The sequence below is a fragment of the Leopardus geoffroyi genome, chromosome B3 (genome assembly GCF_018350155.1).
Source record: "Leopardus geoffroyi isolate Oge1 chromosome B3, O.geoffroyi_Oge1_pat1.0, whole genome shotgun sequence".
NCBI classification, from domain to species: domain Eukaryota; kingdom Metazoa; phylum Chordata; class Mammalia; order Carnivora; family Felidae; genus Leopardus; species Leopardus geoffroyi.
In genome coordinates this window covers 18,579,557-18,594,499 of record NC_059337.1, presented here as the reverse complement: position 1 = coordinate 18,594,499, position 14,943 = coordinate 18,579,557, and the positions used below count along the sequence as shown (strand labels likewise).

The 14,943-nt window shown below is 45.8% G+C and overlaps 1 protein-coding gene across 5 annotated transcripts in view; it reads left to right on the top strand.

Annotated features, from left to right (window-relative positions):
* ADAMTS17 (ADAM metallopeptidase with thrombospondin type 1 motif 17) overlaps window positions 1-14,943 on the top strand; it is a 344,515-nt gene that overhangs the window by 77,599 nt on the left and 251,973 nt on the right. For all 5 annotated transcript variants that reach the window (XM_045448785.1, XM_045448788.1, XM_045448786.1 and 2 more), the window contains exon 7: window positions 4,183-4,226. In XM_045448785.1, coding sequence (XP_045304741.1) covers window positions 4,183-4,226 — 44 coding nt within the window. The remainder of the gene's footprint in view (window positions 1-4,182; window positions 4,227-14,943) is intronic.

Below are 14,943 nucleotides of genomic sequence, written 5' to 3'. Positions count from 1 at the left end.
GTAATCTGAGCTGAGGGTCTAATCACAGCTTGCACAGGCCAGGAGGTGTTTGGGGGCCAGTGTCCCCCAGTCCTGGGACTGAGACTGGCTAATGCAAGGGTTTCTTCTCTGCCCCCCCCCTTATGCTCTGTGGCTGAGCCCTAGAGTGCATTCTCCTGGACATCCACCAGCCCTACAGATGGCCAGCCGCAGAGATGTGAGCATGACATCATGTCCAGCAAAAGCTGCTGAGCCAGAAGCCACAGAAGCTGGCTTTCTGGCAGCTGTGGTCATGTCTGGGGCTAGAAAACACCTCTGAGTGAACTGAGTCTGGGACCATGTGGGACCCACACAGAGGACTGGGGTCCAGGAGGCTTCAGCACCTGGCACAGCTTTACCTTTGGCCGTGCATCTCCCTCAGGAAGCCATGAAAATAGGATTTCCCCCCAAACCCAGCTCTGTGCTCCTGGGAAGCGCCTGGAGCAAACATGCAGAGCCAGCTTGGAGCTCAACCACAGGTACACCTCCTGCCATCCCTGAACCTTCCCCTCCACGTAACTCCATCCCACTCCCCGGGAATCGTCTTCTCTTCAGACTTTGACCAAGAGGGTCTCTTGCTGGCTTTGCTCATGGTGAGGGCTCAGTGAGTATCTGTGGAGCATCACGTTACATTTTCCTGGGGTTTCCAAACCAGGAAGCTTGCTGGGCACGTTGAAAGTGGTCTGGAAATGTATGTCTGCCAATGATAAAGGAGCCACTATTTATTAAGCCCCGACTGTATGCCAAGGCAATCGGTTATGCACAGGATTAGCTACATAAATTGTGGGGCCCAGTGCAGAAGGAAAATGCGGGACCCCACATGACAAAGACTTTCAAGATGGTGATGGCAGAACAGTAGAAACCATGTTGCAGGACGGGAAGCTTGTGAGCACACAGGCACGAAGCACACCAGGTCACAGAGGTCCACACAGCCTTCGTTCTCTTGAGGAACAAGCGGCGGAAAGGGAATGGACTAGAGACTGTAGAGTTGCGTTGGGACCTCACTTGAATCCTACAGCCCCTGAAAGTGGGTTTGGCATGAATTTGCGGTGGGAGCACCTGAATATGAAGCTGCCCCTGCAGCAACATGGCTTGTGTTTTCTGAGAAACAACCTTGGCAGGAAGGAGAAAGAAGAGTCAAATTTTGGCTGACTCTTATAAGCCAGAATTCTTTTTTTTTTTTTTTTTTAGTGTTTATTACTTTGAGGATGAGAGAGAGAGAGAGAGAGAGAGAGAGAGTGTGAGCAGGGGAGGGGCAGAGAGGGAGACAGAGAATCGGAAGCAGGCTCCAGGCTCCGAGCTGTCAGCACAGAGCCCGACGTGGGGCTCAAACTTACACACTGCGAGATCATGACCTGAGCTGAGCCAAAGTCGGACACTTAACCAACTGAGCCACCCCCGTGCCCCTCTTAAGCCAGGGTTCTAATTGAGCTTGCCTCTGTCCTCTGTGAGTGACTGCATTTCCTCCCACTTCCTCAGGTGATGCAGTGGATGATGTTGCAGGGTCCATCATTTGAGATCATCTGTTTCCCTTCAGGGAAGTCATGGGATGAGAGAATACACAATGCTTCTGTCAGCCAACAGCGCTGGCTATCCCCAAGATGGCGCCCGTGAAGTGGGCACCATCTTCTTGGTTCTGTTTAGTTCTTGACTATGAGACTTGTGGTCATGTGTGATTTCTCCTTTTGCCCAGGCTTCAGTTGCTCACTCTGGGAAACCCTGGAACAAGGCATTGGGCCAGCTTGGTTATTTAATGGAAGGGGTGTCAGATCAAGAATGTTGAGTTGGGGTCAGATCCATACCAGAGCGGCAAGCATCTATATGTCCCTAATTTTACTTGTTTGTTTTTCTCTCTGCTGCTACTTCTTGCACCTTCTACTGCCTATTACTTAGTCTTTTAAAAGGTCATCTTTTTTTAAAAGTTTTTATTTTAATTCCAGTTAGTTAACATGCATTGTTATATTAGTTTTAGATGCACAGTATAGTGATTCAACACTTCCATACATCACCCTGTGCTCATCACAACAAGTGTACTCTTCAATCCCCATCATCTATTTCCCCCCACCCCCCAACTCTGGTAACCATCAGTTTGTTCTCTATAGCTGAGAGTCTGTTTCTTGGTTTGTCTCTCTCTTTTTTCCTATGCTTGCTTGTTTTGTTTCTTAAAATCCACATGTGAGTGAAATCATATGGAATGTGTCTTTCTCTGACTGGCTTATTTCACTTAGCATTATACTCTCTAGCTCCATCCATGTCATTGCAAATGGCAAGATTTCGTTCTTTTTGTGGCCAAATGATAATCCATTTTATGTATATACCACATCTTCTGTATCTATTCATCAACCGATGGACACTTGGGCTGCTTCCATAGCTTGGTTATTGTACATAATGCTGCTGTAAACATAGGGGTGCGTGTATCTCTTTGAATTAGTGTTTTTGTATTCTCACTACTGGGCATTTACCCAAAGAATACAAAAACACTCAAAGGTCATCTTTGACAAAAACAAACAAAAACAGACAAACAAGAAACCTCAAGGCTTCCTTTTATGGCTCTTGTGGTTATCCTCTCTCCATTTCCATGAAAGTTCCCTTGGTTTTGGGGTAAGGTTATGAAAAATGTGGGGTTTGTGAAAATTTCCTTTTCCCTTTATTAAGATTGTTTTAAAATTGATGATAAAAAAAGAAGGGCTTGCTAGGAAAAAATTAGAAACTTGTAGTAAGCAGAACCCACAGGCACTGCTGACAGGATTGGTCCCCGCTCCTCCTCGATGTCTCCCTGGCCAGTTTCTCGGGCCACACCTTCCGAGCTGCCCCAGCCTCTCCCCCAGGCTTGCCGGCTGTCTGGCACATCTGGTTTTGTACATCAGGACTCCAAGTGGAATCTGTGGGTCTAAGTAGGCAAGTGGAGTCTTTGACAAGCTTCAGGTGAGCCAGAGTCAGGAACGCACAGACTTTTCTCTGTTTCCAGGGGATCCCACACAGCACTGAGAGGCATCAGGCGCGGCTTACACTTTGGAGACAGATGCAACAGAACACACTGCACATTGGATTGGGATTGACATGGAGGGAGAAGGAGAGATGACCATACAAAGTTAGGTTGGGAGAGTACCACATGGCCTTCTCTGTCATTGTGCCCTTTGTGAACAAATGGGTCAGATCCTTCCCTGAGAATAGGTTGTGACAGAGGGTAGGAGAAGAATTGAGGACACTGATGCCAGGGGACAGAGTGTCAGAAAGGGGAAAGATGGCCCAACCCAGACCTGCCGTGTCTTTCCGTAACTTGGTTTAGTGTCAACCTTATCCAGCTGGCTTGTCCGGAAGAACTTGGAAAGTGAAATGAGACGTGGCTTCAGAATACAGCTTGTAAACCTGAAGGAATTTAAGGGAGTGGGTGCTTTCTCTCAGCCCTCCATGGGCCTCCATGAGAAGATGAGCACGGGGCCCTGGAGGACCAGGCCACTGCTCTTCATGGCCGGTCCCAGGCAGGGCACTGCCCCAACCGCTGGTCTGGTCAGCCCCTAACTGTGGGAACTTTGGGAAAGTATCATGGGAACTCTCTGGTTTGGGAAAAGAAGGGCCCAGACCTGTTGTTTCACACATGAGTGGCTAGAGGCCACAGCGAACCCCTTGTACCTGTGGAACTGGGGCTGGACCAGTGCTCTTCCCACACAGCCACACACCCGGGGGATCCTGGGAAGCTTTAAAGGGCATAACTTTCAGACATTACTTTTGTTGTCTTCTCCTGTAAGTGCCATTTGGTCACTTCAGCATCTAAGGCCAGTTGCTGCCCACGTCGAGGAGCTTGTGGAGGTCACTACAGTTTGACAATAGTGAATATTAATCGTCTCTGATGCATGATTTGCAAATGTCTGCTTCAAGAACTTTCTCAGCTGTTGGGAGGGAGTCCTCCCAGCAACTGAGTGTTAGGTGGAGTCGTTAAGCTATAAAAGGGGGCTTTATGTGGGGTAACTGGGCCTACGAGGTGGGAACTGTGGATGGGTTACTCTTGACAAGTGGCTAATTGGTGTTCTTCACTATAAGCTGGGCCACCCGAACCAGTAACAGAGTAGGATAACCAATCGGGCTTCATTGACAGTGTTTTCTTCTCCCATTCTTGGGGGCCACTGCATACACCTGACCAGGTCTGTCTTTGTTTTTTTTCAGGACAGATTTCTGCGTACACAAAGATGAACCGTGTGACACCGTTGGTAAGTCTAGAGGCAGAATAATAATAATTTAAGGGGCTGCCGCCCCCCTGTGATAATCTGGAGACTTGGTAAAACTTCTAGTCTGGAGGGACTGTCCTCAGACACACTCTGCCTTTTCTGTTGCCTCTTTTCTTATAAATTAGTTCTTTGACTTTATTTTACTTCATTTTTTTTTCCTGATAAATGTTGAGGTTGCTCATGGCAGAAGGTATCCAAACAGATGCTTAATAAGGTATGAAAAGTTAAACCATAGAAGGTGTCTCCAGGGGCTGCCTAAAGGTGACTGTGGTTGGGGACACAGTTGGCACTGAGCCTCTTGGTCACTCATGCAGGAGGGGAACACCCCTCCCCCCCCACCAAGTTAACACAGTTGTCATGAGACAAAAGCTTACTGTTTACTCTCGTGCATGTGGGTGATCTTTACCAAGTGTCCTACAGGTGACTGTATGGGGGTGAGACACGTCTCCTCTGCCAGTCTGGGCACCAGGCTCGTTTCCTTCTGGTCAAATGGTACTGAGACCAACACGTGGTGCTGACAAGGCACATTTTTCTTCTTCCCCTTCCCTCCCTTCCTCCCTCCTTCTACTTTTGCTTCCTCCCTCAGCTTTTTCTTCATTTGCCATTTTTTTTTCTCTTCTATCCTCAGTTGTATCTGGCTTGTTGTTGACATGTTGTAGGTTTCAAACTGGAACCAGTCTATGAGCATAGGAATAGGGCCCTTGGTTAACAGAGGAAACCCCAAGACGGTTTCCAATTTTGACTGCTATAGCACTAACCTTTATCCACCAGGAGGTTGAAATATTGTACTGCCAAGAGCAAGATTTTGAACGTGATGTGCTTTGAATTGTAGTAAAACGGTATGGGATTGACAACTATATTATTATTGTGGAATTCAAATGTTTAAAAACCTGTGTTTCCTAGGGAGTCCTGGCAGTGGGTAATCCTGAGCCTTTGCTCTGGCTCGGCCACATATGAGCGGGGTGACCTTGATCATTTTAAACTAGGTGACTTAAAAGGCCCTACAAAATCTAGTAGGATGGGGGGGTGCCTGGGTGGTTCAGTCTGTTAAGTGTCTGACTTCAGCTCAGGTCATGATCTCACTGTTTGTGAGTTCAGGCCCCTCGTCGGGCTTTCCCTGACAGCTCAGAACCTGGAGCCTGCTTCAGATTCTGGGTCTCCTTCACTCTCTGCCCCTCCCCCACTTGTGTGCACGTACTATTTCTCTGTCACTCAAAAATAAATAAATAAACGTTACCAAAAAATCTAGTATGATGATAGCTAGCATTCATGTCACATTTTAGAGTTTTCGAAATGATTTTTTTTATCTTATATTCCACCAGTCCCCTAAACAAATCTGGGAGACAAGTGTCAAAAACTGCCCCACCAATCCATGCTTCATTGTCAGGGGCTGTCTCCATAAAGGAATCGCTATGCAAATGCATCATAAAATCGGCTCCAACAGAGGGATAGCTGACACCCGTCGCAGTCCAGTTGGGGCTTGAGGAAGACCAGTATCCCTTGGCAGAGCCAAAAAAGCATGTACTGTCTCAAGGAGTGGCTGTTCCTTCCCAGCATTTGTTCACAAATCAGCTTCTGCACTTCTGCCCAGCAGGGGGTGGGGGTTGAGGCTGCTCCAGACCCCTCCCACTCCCTGTGCTAGCCTCTGAGGAGATACCCATTGCATTGCCCTTGCCTGAATGTCTTTCCCAGAAGACTCTGTACCAGGCAGAGCCAAGCTCTGCCCTTCACCTGTGTGACCTGGTACAGGGCTTTCAAGTCTTGGTCACCACTGTTAATTGATTGATTGATTGATTGATTGACTGAATGCATGCATACACGCAGATGAAGGAATTGCAGGTTTTCTTTCATATGATTTATAGCTGGCTTTCTTTTGAGTATATAATTTTCACATCAACCATCAATTGTGATTATGTACTCTATTTCAGACCCCCATTTAAAGAGTGAACAGCTAGTTCTGTCTTCCTTCTTTCTTCTGAACTAGTTCACCTTGCTACTTAAGTCCATCTGCTAAGGCTATTCTATTGAAGTACCATAGATTGGGCTGCTTAAACAACGGAAATTTGTTGTCTCATGCTTTTAGAGGCTGGAAGTCCAAAATCAACATGTCGGCCCTGTTGGTTTCTCCTTGAAGCCTCTCCCCTTGGTGTGCAGATGGCTGCCTTCTCCCCCATGTCCTTAGCTGGTCTTTCTTGTGTGTGTCTGTGTCCAGACTGCCTCTTTTTTTTTTTTTTTTTTTTTTTTTTTTAAACTTAATTATTTATTTTGAGAGAGAGAAAGAGAGAATCTCAAGCAGGCTCCGCCCTGTTAGCACAGAGCCCAGTATGGGGCTCTAACTCATGAACCATGAGACCATGACCTGAGCCGAAATCAAGAGTCGGACACTTAACCAACTGAGCCACCCAGGCGTCCCCTGATCACCTCTTCTTTCACAGATACCAGTCATGTTCCATTAGTGCCCCACTCTCATGACCTCATTTAACCTTTGTTACCTTTTAAAAGCCCTGTCTCCCAATACATTTACATTGGGAGTTAGCACTCCCACGTAGGAATTTGGGGGAGGGGGGCACAATACAATCCATAGCACTATTCATTTGACACTTTGCATACTGCTGGGGAAGTCTTACGTCCTTATGTGACCTCCCAGATGTGTGTGTCTCATTTCCTCCCCAAAGTCTTTTAATTGCATGGACCAGCTGTAATAATTCTTTATGTGACAGCCGGTTAGCTCAGGGCTGAACTAGCCCCATCTCTTACTTCCTTATTGCATGCTCTTTCCAATACCTCAGTGATTTTCAGCTTTTACAAAGGAAATGAATCCCTTCCTTGAAAACAAAAAATAGTTACATGGTGCTTTTGTTTTAATGTGTCATAATTTATTTGTACTATTAAGTCAGTTCGTAAGGACAATGGTGAGTCCAGGAAGAGAAAAATTTGAAAGCTGGGGTTATGACAGGCTTCTAGCAGTCTCATTTGATCTGTTTCTGTGCTTTTTTAACTTTTTATTTTGAAATAATTATAGAATAGCTGAAGGTTGCCAGAGTAATTCAGAGAAGTCTCTTGTACCTATCACCCCACTTCCTCCCATGGTTACATCTTATGTAACCGTAGTGTTATTTCCAAAACCAGGAAATTGATTGGCACAATGCAATGAGCTAGACTACAAATTCTACTCAGATTTCACAGGGTTTTTGCATGAACCCATTTTGGGATATGTTTTTACATATGGTTCTGTGACATTTTATCCCATATGTAGATATTCATCCAACCCCCAGGAGAGTTAGGAGCAGAACCAGTCCATCACCTCCAAGCAACTCCCTTGGGCTGCTCCTGTAGAATCTCCCTTCCTCCCTCCCTGCCTCCCTCCCTTTCTCTAACCCCTGGCTACCATGTATCTGTATTCCATCTCTGTAGTTTTGTCATTCCAGCATCCAATTTATTTTTGTATTTTGTTTTGATTCCACGGAATGGAAAAAATAATCTGAATCACATAGATATGTGGTTGCCAGTGCTAAGAGATTTTGAACAGCTGCCTTCAAATCTCAGGATCCAGCTCTACCAGGAGGGCTGTGCCCTGGGTTCTGCAGAAAATGAGATAATGTGGTACCTTGAGAAACTTAGGAAAGCTTGGGAATCGCCAGTGTTTTATAACTTGGCATATTACAGTGTTTTTGTGTGTGTGTGCTTTCTTGTTTTGATTAGGGTATAACTTACATATGGGAAAGGGTGCGAATCTTGGTGAAATTTTAAGTTATGCCTATGCGCTTTTTTGGTATTTATTGAAATAGTTTTAAAGCTGCATTTTGAATTCTATTTTAACCTATTTTTAAATGGTGGTAAAATGTATATAACATAAAACTTATACATAAAATCTTAACCATTTTTAAGTGTGTGTTTCAGTGACATTAAGTACGTCCACACTGTTGTGTGATCATATGTATGTAGTCTCAAAACCACTACTTAGATTAAGGTATGGAATGTCATCTGACCCCTTCAAAGGTTCCCTCCTATCCCCTCCCAGCCACTATCCCTCCAAAAGTAACTTACCGTTGTAAATGTTTTATTACTGTCCTGTAAAGTAGCTTAAAATAGATTTAAAAGTTAAATTTGAACGATCCATTTGGAGAATCTCTGAGGTAGTTAGTAGAATTTGGGGTTCTGTTAAAAATACTTCCCCTCAAAAAAAAAGGGGGGGGGAGGCGCCTGGTTGGCTCAATTGGTTAAGCATCTGACTTCAGCTCAGGTCATGATCTCACAGCTCATGGGTTCGAGCCCCGTGTCAGGCTCTGTGCCGACAGCTCAGAGCCTGGAGCCTGCTTCGGAATCTGTTTCCCCCTCTCTTTGCCCCTCCCCTGCTCACACTCTGTCTCTCTCTCTTCAAAAATAAACATAAAAAGAAAATTTAAAAATACTTCCCCTCTACATTGTTCCATCTGCATTAGCCCATTTCAGCAGACCAGGACCCTGATTGCAAGGAGCAAGCAAAAAGGGCGTTTATCAGAAAGGGGCTGCCATGACGGTGGCAGATCTGGTGGGAACACAGCACCCTAGGCAGCCCTGGCAGGTGAAGCCATAGACACCATGCAGAGGTCAGTGTTGGGGCCTGCAGGGAATGGCCTCCATCTGTCTGCACAGCCAGCTGTTTTTCACCAGCTCCCAGGCCTGCCCTAGGTCACCTGCGTGGGATGTGAGGGGGGCTCTGGTTCTTTGGGCTTGCACAGGGGGGGCTATACTGCTTCCCACAACAATGCATGGGAAGGAGTTCTTCATGGGGAGGGGGGGTGGTCCGCGTGCTTTAGCCAGGAGGAGGGATGGATGCTGGACATTCCAGAACCACCAATGTTCACTACATCCTTTCAGTAAAGATTGAAATATGAGAGACCAGCATATCTGCAGCTTACTGTCTGTGCACATCACAAGGGTCCTACTAACAGATGCAAGGGGAGCTTCCCTGGCCCTAACCAAGGTGGTCCCGACCCCTGAGGGGGCTCGCCAAGATCTACCACACTGGATAGGGATTTGCCTACACAGACTGAGTGAACATGATTTTAAAACCATCATACCTTATGGACCCTCCCTCCCAGCTCTGGAAGGAAAAGGGATGGCACCATAGAGGTTCTGCTGATCTCTACCTTGGAGGAGGACACACACAAGAAGAGACAACTCAAGGCAGGAGGATCTGGAAAAACAGCTTCATCTCTAAGAGAAGTAACTGTCCCCCTCACTGGGGGGGGGGGGCTTACTTTGCACATTACAGACCTTGCCTTTGTGGGGGTTGGGGGTGGGCTTTTCCTTTGTTGAATTGGTTCACCCTGAGCCATTGGCTTTGCTGCCAGCATCCTGAGGAAAATGCTGCCCTGGGTGAGAAGGGGTGAGGAGTGCTCAGGAGTGTGAAAAGGCAAGACCTCTGGAAGCCTTTGTTGGCCGTTCACATTCCCACATTCCTCTTCCCAACACACATCTCTGCAGCCTGGATGACCAGACAGATTTCGGTTCCATGGCATTTGTCCTGCTCCCACATTTAGCTGTAAACTGAGCTGTGGTGATTTTTTTTTTTTTTTTTGATAGCCACCTTATTCAAGCTTCACTAATTTAATTACTGGGATTTATATTTTTCCTTGTTTGCCTTCATTTTTTTAATTAATGGAAAAGCCTCCTTTACCCGTGCCACTGCCAAGTCAAGGGATGTGATAATCCTGCACAAAGGACAATGGAAATAAATGTTCGGTGGCCTCGTGAAGTGTTTCACACACAAGGCCAGGGAGATGCTGCTGAGGGGCTCCAAGATGGGTCCATGCTCTGGGGCCCTGCTGCTCTGCACTGAGGGTCCCATGGCTATCCCTGAACTTGGGAGGAAGGAGCCCTTCCCTATGTGGCCCACAGCACTGGTGCTGAGCTCCCTGATAGGTGTGGGGAGCCCAGTGGGGACTTCATGGATATGGCCACTGACCTCTACATAACAGGTCTGTCAATGAGGGAGGAAAGGCAGAAAGGAGCATCACCCACCAGGATGAAGGTTTGGGGGAATGATATTTCTGCTTTGGAGGTCTGTTTCAGTCCAACCTGCACAGGGCCACGGAAGGAAGATGTGCTGGGGACCAGTGAGAGACGAGGGAGGGTGGGGCTAGTGTCCTAACACTGCACCTGTTGGGTTTTTATTAAGTGCATCAAGGAGTTCATCAAGCTCTGAACTATGTCATGTCTAAGTAGGGCTTAGGCAACTGGTGCTGTGGCTGAAAAAAGTGTGTAGATTCCCCCTGCCCTCTTTTGTGGAATTTCCTTCAGAGTGCACATTCATTTTTATGTGTTTTCATGGTAGTGTTAAGTCTTCATTCTGTGAGGGTGTGTTTGAATTGTAGAGATGTCAAGGTTCTGTTTGCTGAATGAGGCTGGAAAATTTGTTTGGGATAAAAATACAAAAGTTTTACTCATTAGACTTGAGCTTTGGGTTTCTTTGTTTCTGAGAGCTTTTCTATGGGTTTGTTTGCTTTATTTTGTTATTCCTTATGACCTTACAGAAGTTAGGGTTCGATTTTGCCACAAAATTGTTTGTCAGAAGTAGTCTCAGATGATTCCCTCTGATTACCCTATTGAATGAATAAGTTCTTATGTGTTTTCCTTATAACCCCACCCCATGCTGGGCACATGTTGCTTCAGTGTCAGGCTTATCCACACTGTGTCCTTTGTGTCTACTCTGAGAGGCTTACAGAGGAGAAGGCATACCATTCAATGACATGTTAGTTGTCCCAAATCAGATGACCTTAGGTCTTCGGCAAATTCATCTGTTTTTTAGAAGTTATATTGGTATTTATAGTTAGGCTCTTGACCATGATATGTGATTTTTTAGAGGTTTTATGAAAGGTTTCAATTTTGGAAATCAAATATGCATGCATCTAGCAATCAGGGATTCAGACTGTTTGGACAAGTGCTGCCTTCCTCATCATACAATAAAAAAAAAAAAAAATAGTCCATCCCCGTAGGGGGGTTAGGAAAGTTGCATTTTGTTAATGTTAGAGCTTTGCTCCCCACAAATTCAGCTTGGATTTCTCAGCTAATAGAGTTTCTGGGAAAGCTAAATAGTATATACTTCAGTAAGCTGGCTTCTTCTCTCACTCATTCAGCTTTAAATGTAGGCATAGATTGTTTTCTCAAAAATGACAACTAAGTTGTGTCTGGATGTTGGAGAGGGTCTTCTAAAAGACTTTCCTAAGAGCCACCATGCCTAAAGAGAACAGAAGTGGACAAGAACGGGGTGGCCCTGGGGAGTTCCTGCCTGTTTACCTCTGCACAGCTATCCTGTGGTGTGACTTGAAAATAGTATCTGGGAGAATAAAAAGGTGAATGAATGTGTGTGTGTGTGTGTGTGTGTGTGTGTGTGTGTGTGTGTGTGCGTGCATGCGCACACACACGTGCGCACATACATGCCTTGAAACACATGCCTAACTACACACATGTATGGCAGAAGTGCATAGTGTGTGTGCATACTTCCTGTATGTTGAAGTCTGGAGGGGCTTCCTTTGTGCCCACAAAATTCTGTGAGTTCCCTAGAAGGGAGTCGCCCCAAGAAGGCCTGCCTGCCCTGGCGATAACACAAGAACCCAGGGCGGGAGCTTTCTGTTTGGGACTTGGCGGGAAGTCCACACGGAAACCAGTTGCCCCAGGGGACCGAATTCAACTTTTCTTCTTCCTTGTGCCAGGGTCATGTTCAAGGTTACATAATGGCTGAAATTTTAAAATGGTGAAAATACATGGGTCTGTTTTGCATGGGGTAGGCTTCTGCCAGCCCTTTGGAGATCGCAACTCTATTTATTTTGGAACTGCACAGAGACCGACAAAACACGTAGCCATGGTTGATTGCCTTTGGGGCTGGAAATCAACAGGGCTGAACAGGAAAAAAACCTGGCCCCTGCAGGGTTGCCAGCTGTGGCCCTTCAAATGTAGGCTTTGGAATCCTCTTCTGTGTTCAGCTCAGAAAGTGTGTACCTTGTGTCCTTCCCCAAGACTGCTGATTAGCCCCTTCCCAGGTTCTGTGCTTAGGTGGCTTGAAGGGGATTCTGAAACAGATGCCCTTCCAGTGACCTTTCACCTGCACATAATGTCGGTAACATTGGTGTCAGGCCACAGTCTGCCACCCTATTTATCACGGGCCTTGGCATGATATGGGCAGAGGCTGGCTGTCTCCATTGCTCCCTCTATGTCTCCATTTCTCATGGCCAGAGGAGTGCTTTATGATTAGCTTGGCATGAAGTGGGATGCTTCATCTCATTATGGTACTGCTCTTCCTCCAGTCATGCAATTCTCAGTCCCAACCCTTTATTAACTTTGTGAGAAACAATAACAACAAAAACCCTCTCTGAATGGGGCCCGGGGCAGGGAAGAAGGACAGGGAGTAGAATCATAAACAGGAAACGAGGTCTTTGTGAGATGCCTTTTGTGTGATTGTGAATTCTTGAACATCCTTGGAGCCTGCATGCCTCCTGCTCGTTGAAAGCCTCAGGAGTGAGCAGGAGGTGAGGAGATCAGCTTTATATCTGCAGTAGGTCCAGTGAGAACAAAGAATGGGAGAAGTGCTCCCACTGCTGCTTTCTTTACAGTGTGACCCTTGTGGTGGTCTCTTATGTCACCCAAAAAGTCCCACCATCTTCACAGTGAGCACTGAACCATCCTCAGGGACCATGGTTGGCTTAGTGTGGTGGTCTAAGCATTGGCCCTGTAGCTAGACCTGGGCTCGAGTCCTGCCTCCACCAGTGTCCTTGCATGAGTCATCTAAAATCTCCAGCTCTGTTTTCTCATCTGTAAAATGGGAATAATAATGCCCAGGGTTATTCTCAAGGTTAAACAAGATGATTGATCCCACTCATTAGGATGGCTGTTGCCCAAAAGAAGCCCAGAAAATAACAAGTTATGGTGAAGATGTGGAGGAACAGGAGCCCTTGTATAGTGCTAAAGGGAACGTATGGTTTATCTGCTATGGAAAACAGTATGGCAGTTCCTCAAAAAATAAAAATACCATCTAGGAATTCCTTTTCTAGGTATATACCCAAAAGAAATGGGACTTGAATAGTTATTTGTATGTCCATATTCATAGCAGCATTATTCACAAAGAAGCAATTCAGGGTATCCTTTGAACAATGAACAGATAAACAGATAAATAATGAACAGATACACACACACACACACACACACACACACACACACACACGGGAATTAGCCTTAAAAGCAAAGGGTTTTCTGAAATATGCTATAATGTGGATAAAACTTGAAGACATTAGGCTAAATGAAATAAGCCTGTCACAAAAAGACAAATAATGTATGTTCCACTTATGTGAGGTTCCTAGAGTCATCAAAATCCCAGAGACCATGTAGGATGGTAGTTGCCAGGCATTCAAAAGGAGGAAGGGTGAAGAGTTAGTGTTTGATGAGTGTAGAGTTTCAGTTTGGGAAGATGGAAAAGCTCTGAAGATGGATGGTAGTGACAGTTGCAAGACAGTGTTTGTTACACAGCAATGTGAGTGTCTTTAAAGCTATTGAACTGTACACTCAAAAATGGTTAAAATGGTAAATTTCGTGTTATATATACTTTATCACAATTTTTTAAGTGTGATGGCCAAAAGAGCTAAGTTATGAATTTTATTCACTCCCCCTTCTTCTCAAAGATTTCTTCTGAGAAAAATTAATCAGGATGGGAGAAGTACAATTCCCAGAGAAGGAGGTTCTTGTGCTTTCCTCCCTGGGAGGCCAAGTGGGAGGTGATGAGATAGAAGAGGATGAGACTCTAGGTGGGGGGAAGAGTGAAGAGACGAGAGAGAATTCTGAGCACCATTGCTAGGGGGTTGAATTGTAGTGCCTTCATTAATATTCTTAGAGAGATGCAAGTAGGGGTTAGGAGGCCTTTTGCAAGTTTCTTGGTTGCTAGATATGCTTCTTTGGCTTAGATTCTAGGGTCAGATTGGACCATGCAGGCTCTGAGACTTAGTGAAGTTACTGCTGATATTTTTGGCCCATGGGGCCATCGTTGTCTGTATCTGGCATTAAAGTCCTCACTTTATAGTTGAGTCAAGAATTCACTTTTCAGTGACTGCTCAACTTTTGGACTCATGGTATACAGAGCTGGGGTTGGTCACATTCAAGCCATGTGGTCAGTGCTCAGAATTAACCACAGGGTAGGATGTGTGTGACCTTCCAGAGGCAGAACTACAATTTGGGGAAGAATGTTTGTGTGTTGCTTGTATATTTCAGGTAGTTTACCAGAATCCTGTGGCCTTTGTGGGCTCTTAAATGGAAGGACCCCCAATTCTCCTGTATGAAGTTGAAAGTTGGCTCTGAGGTTTCTAGCTCACTTTCTATAAATATGAAGCTTAACACTTAGGAGTGCTTCAGAACAGGAAGAAGAGATTATGTCAGGCCAGCCTGTTGGTCTGTTCTGTTGCACAGATACCAGATCTGGGCCTGGATGTTATCTAGGGTTTGGATTCAAACAACCTTTGTAATTACTGGCATGGACAACTTGGATCAGAAATTCCTGACAAGTGCTGTTGTGTGGGGGAGGGGGGGGGGTTCCACTGATACATTGGAAAGGCTAGGTCCTGGCTAGGAAGGGGCTAAGTCTTGATTAGGAAGGGACTGAGCCATGGTTGGGAAGGGGCTGAGCCATGGTTAGGGAGGGCTGAGTCCTTATTAGGAAGGGCTGAGTCCCAGT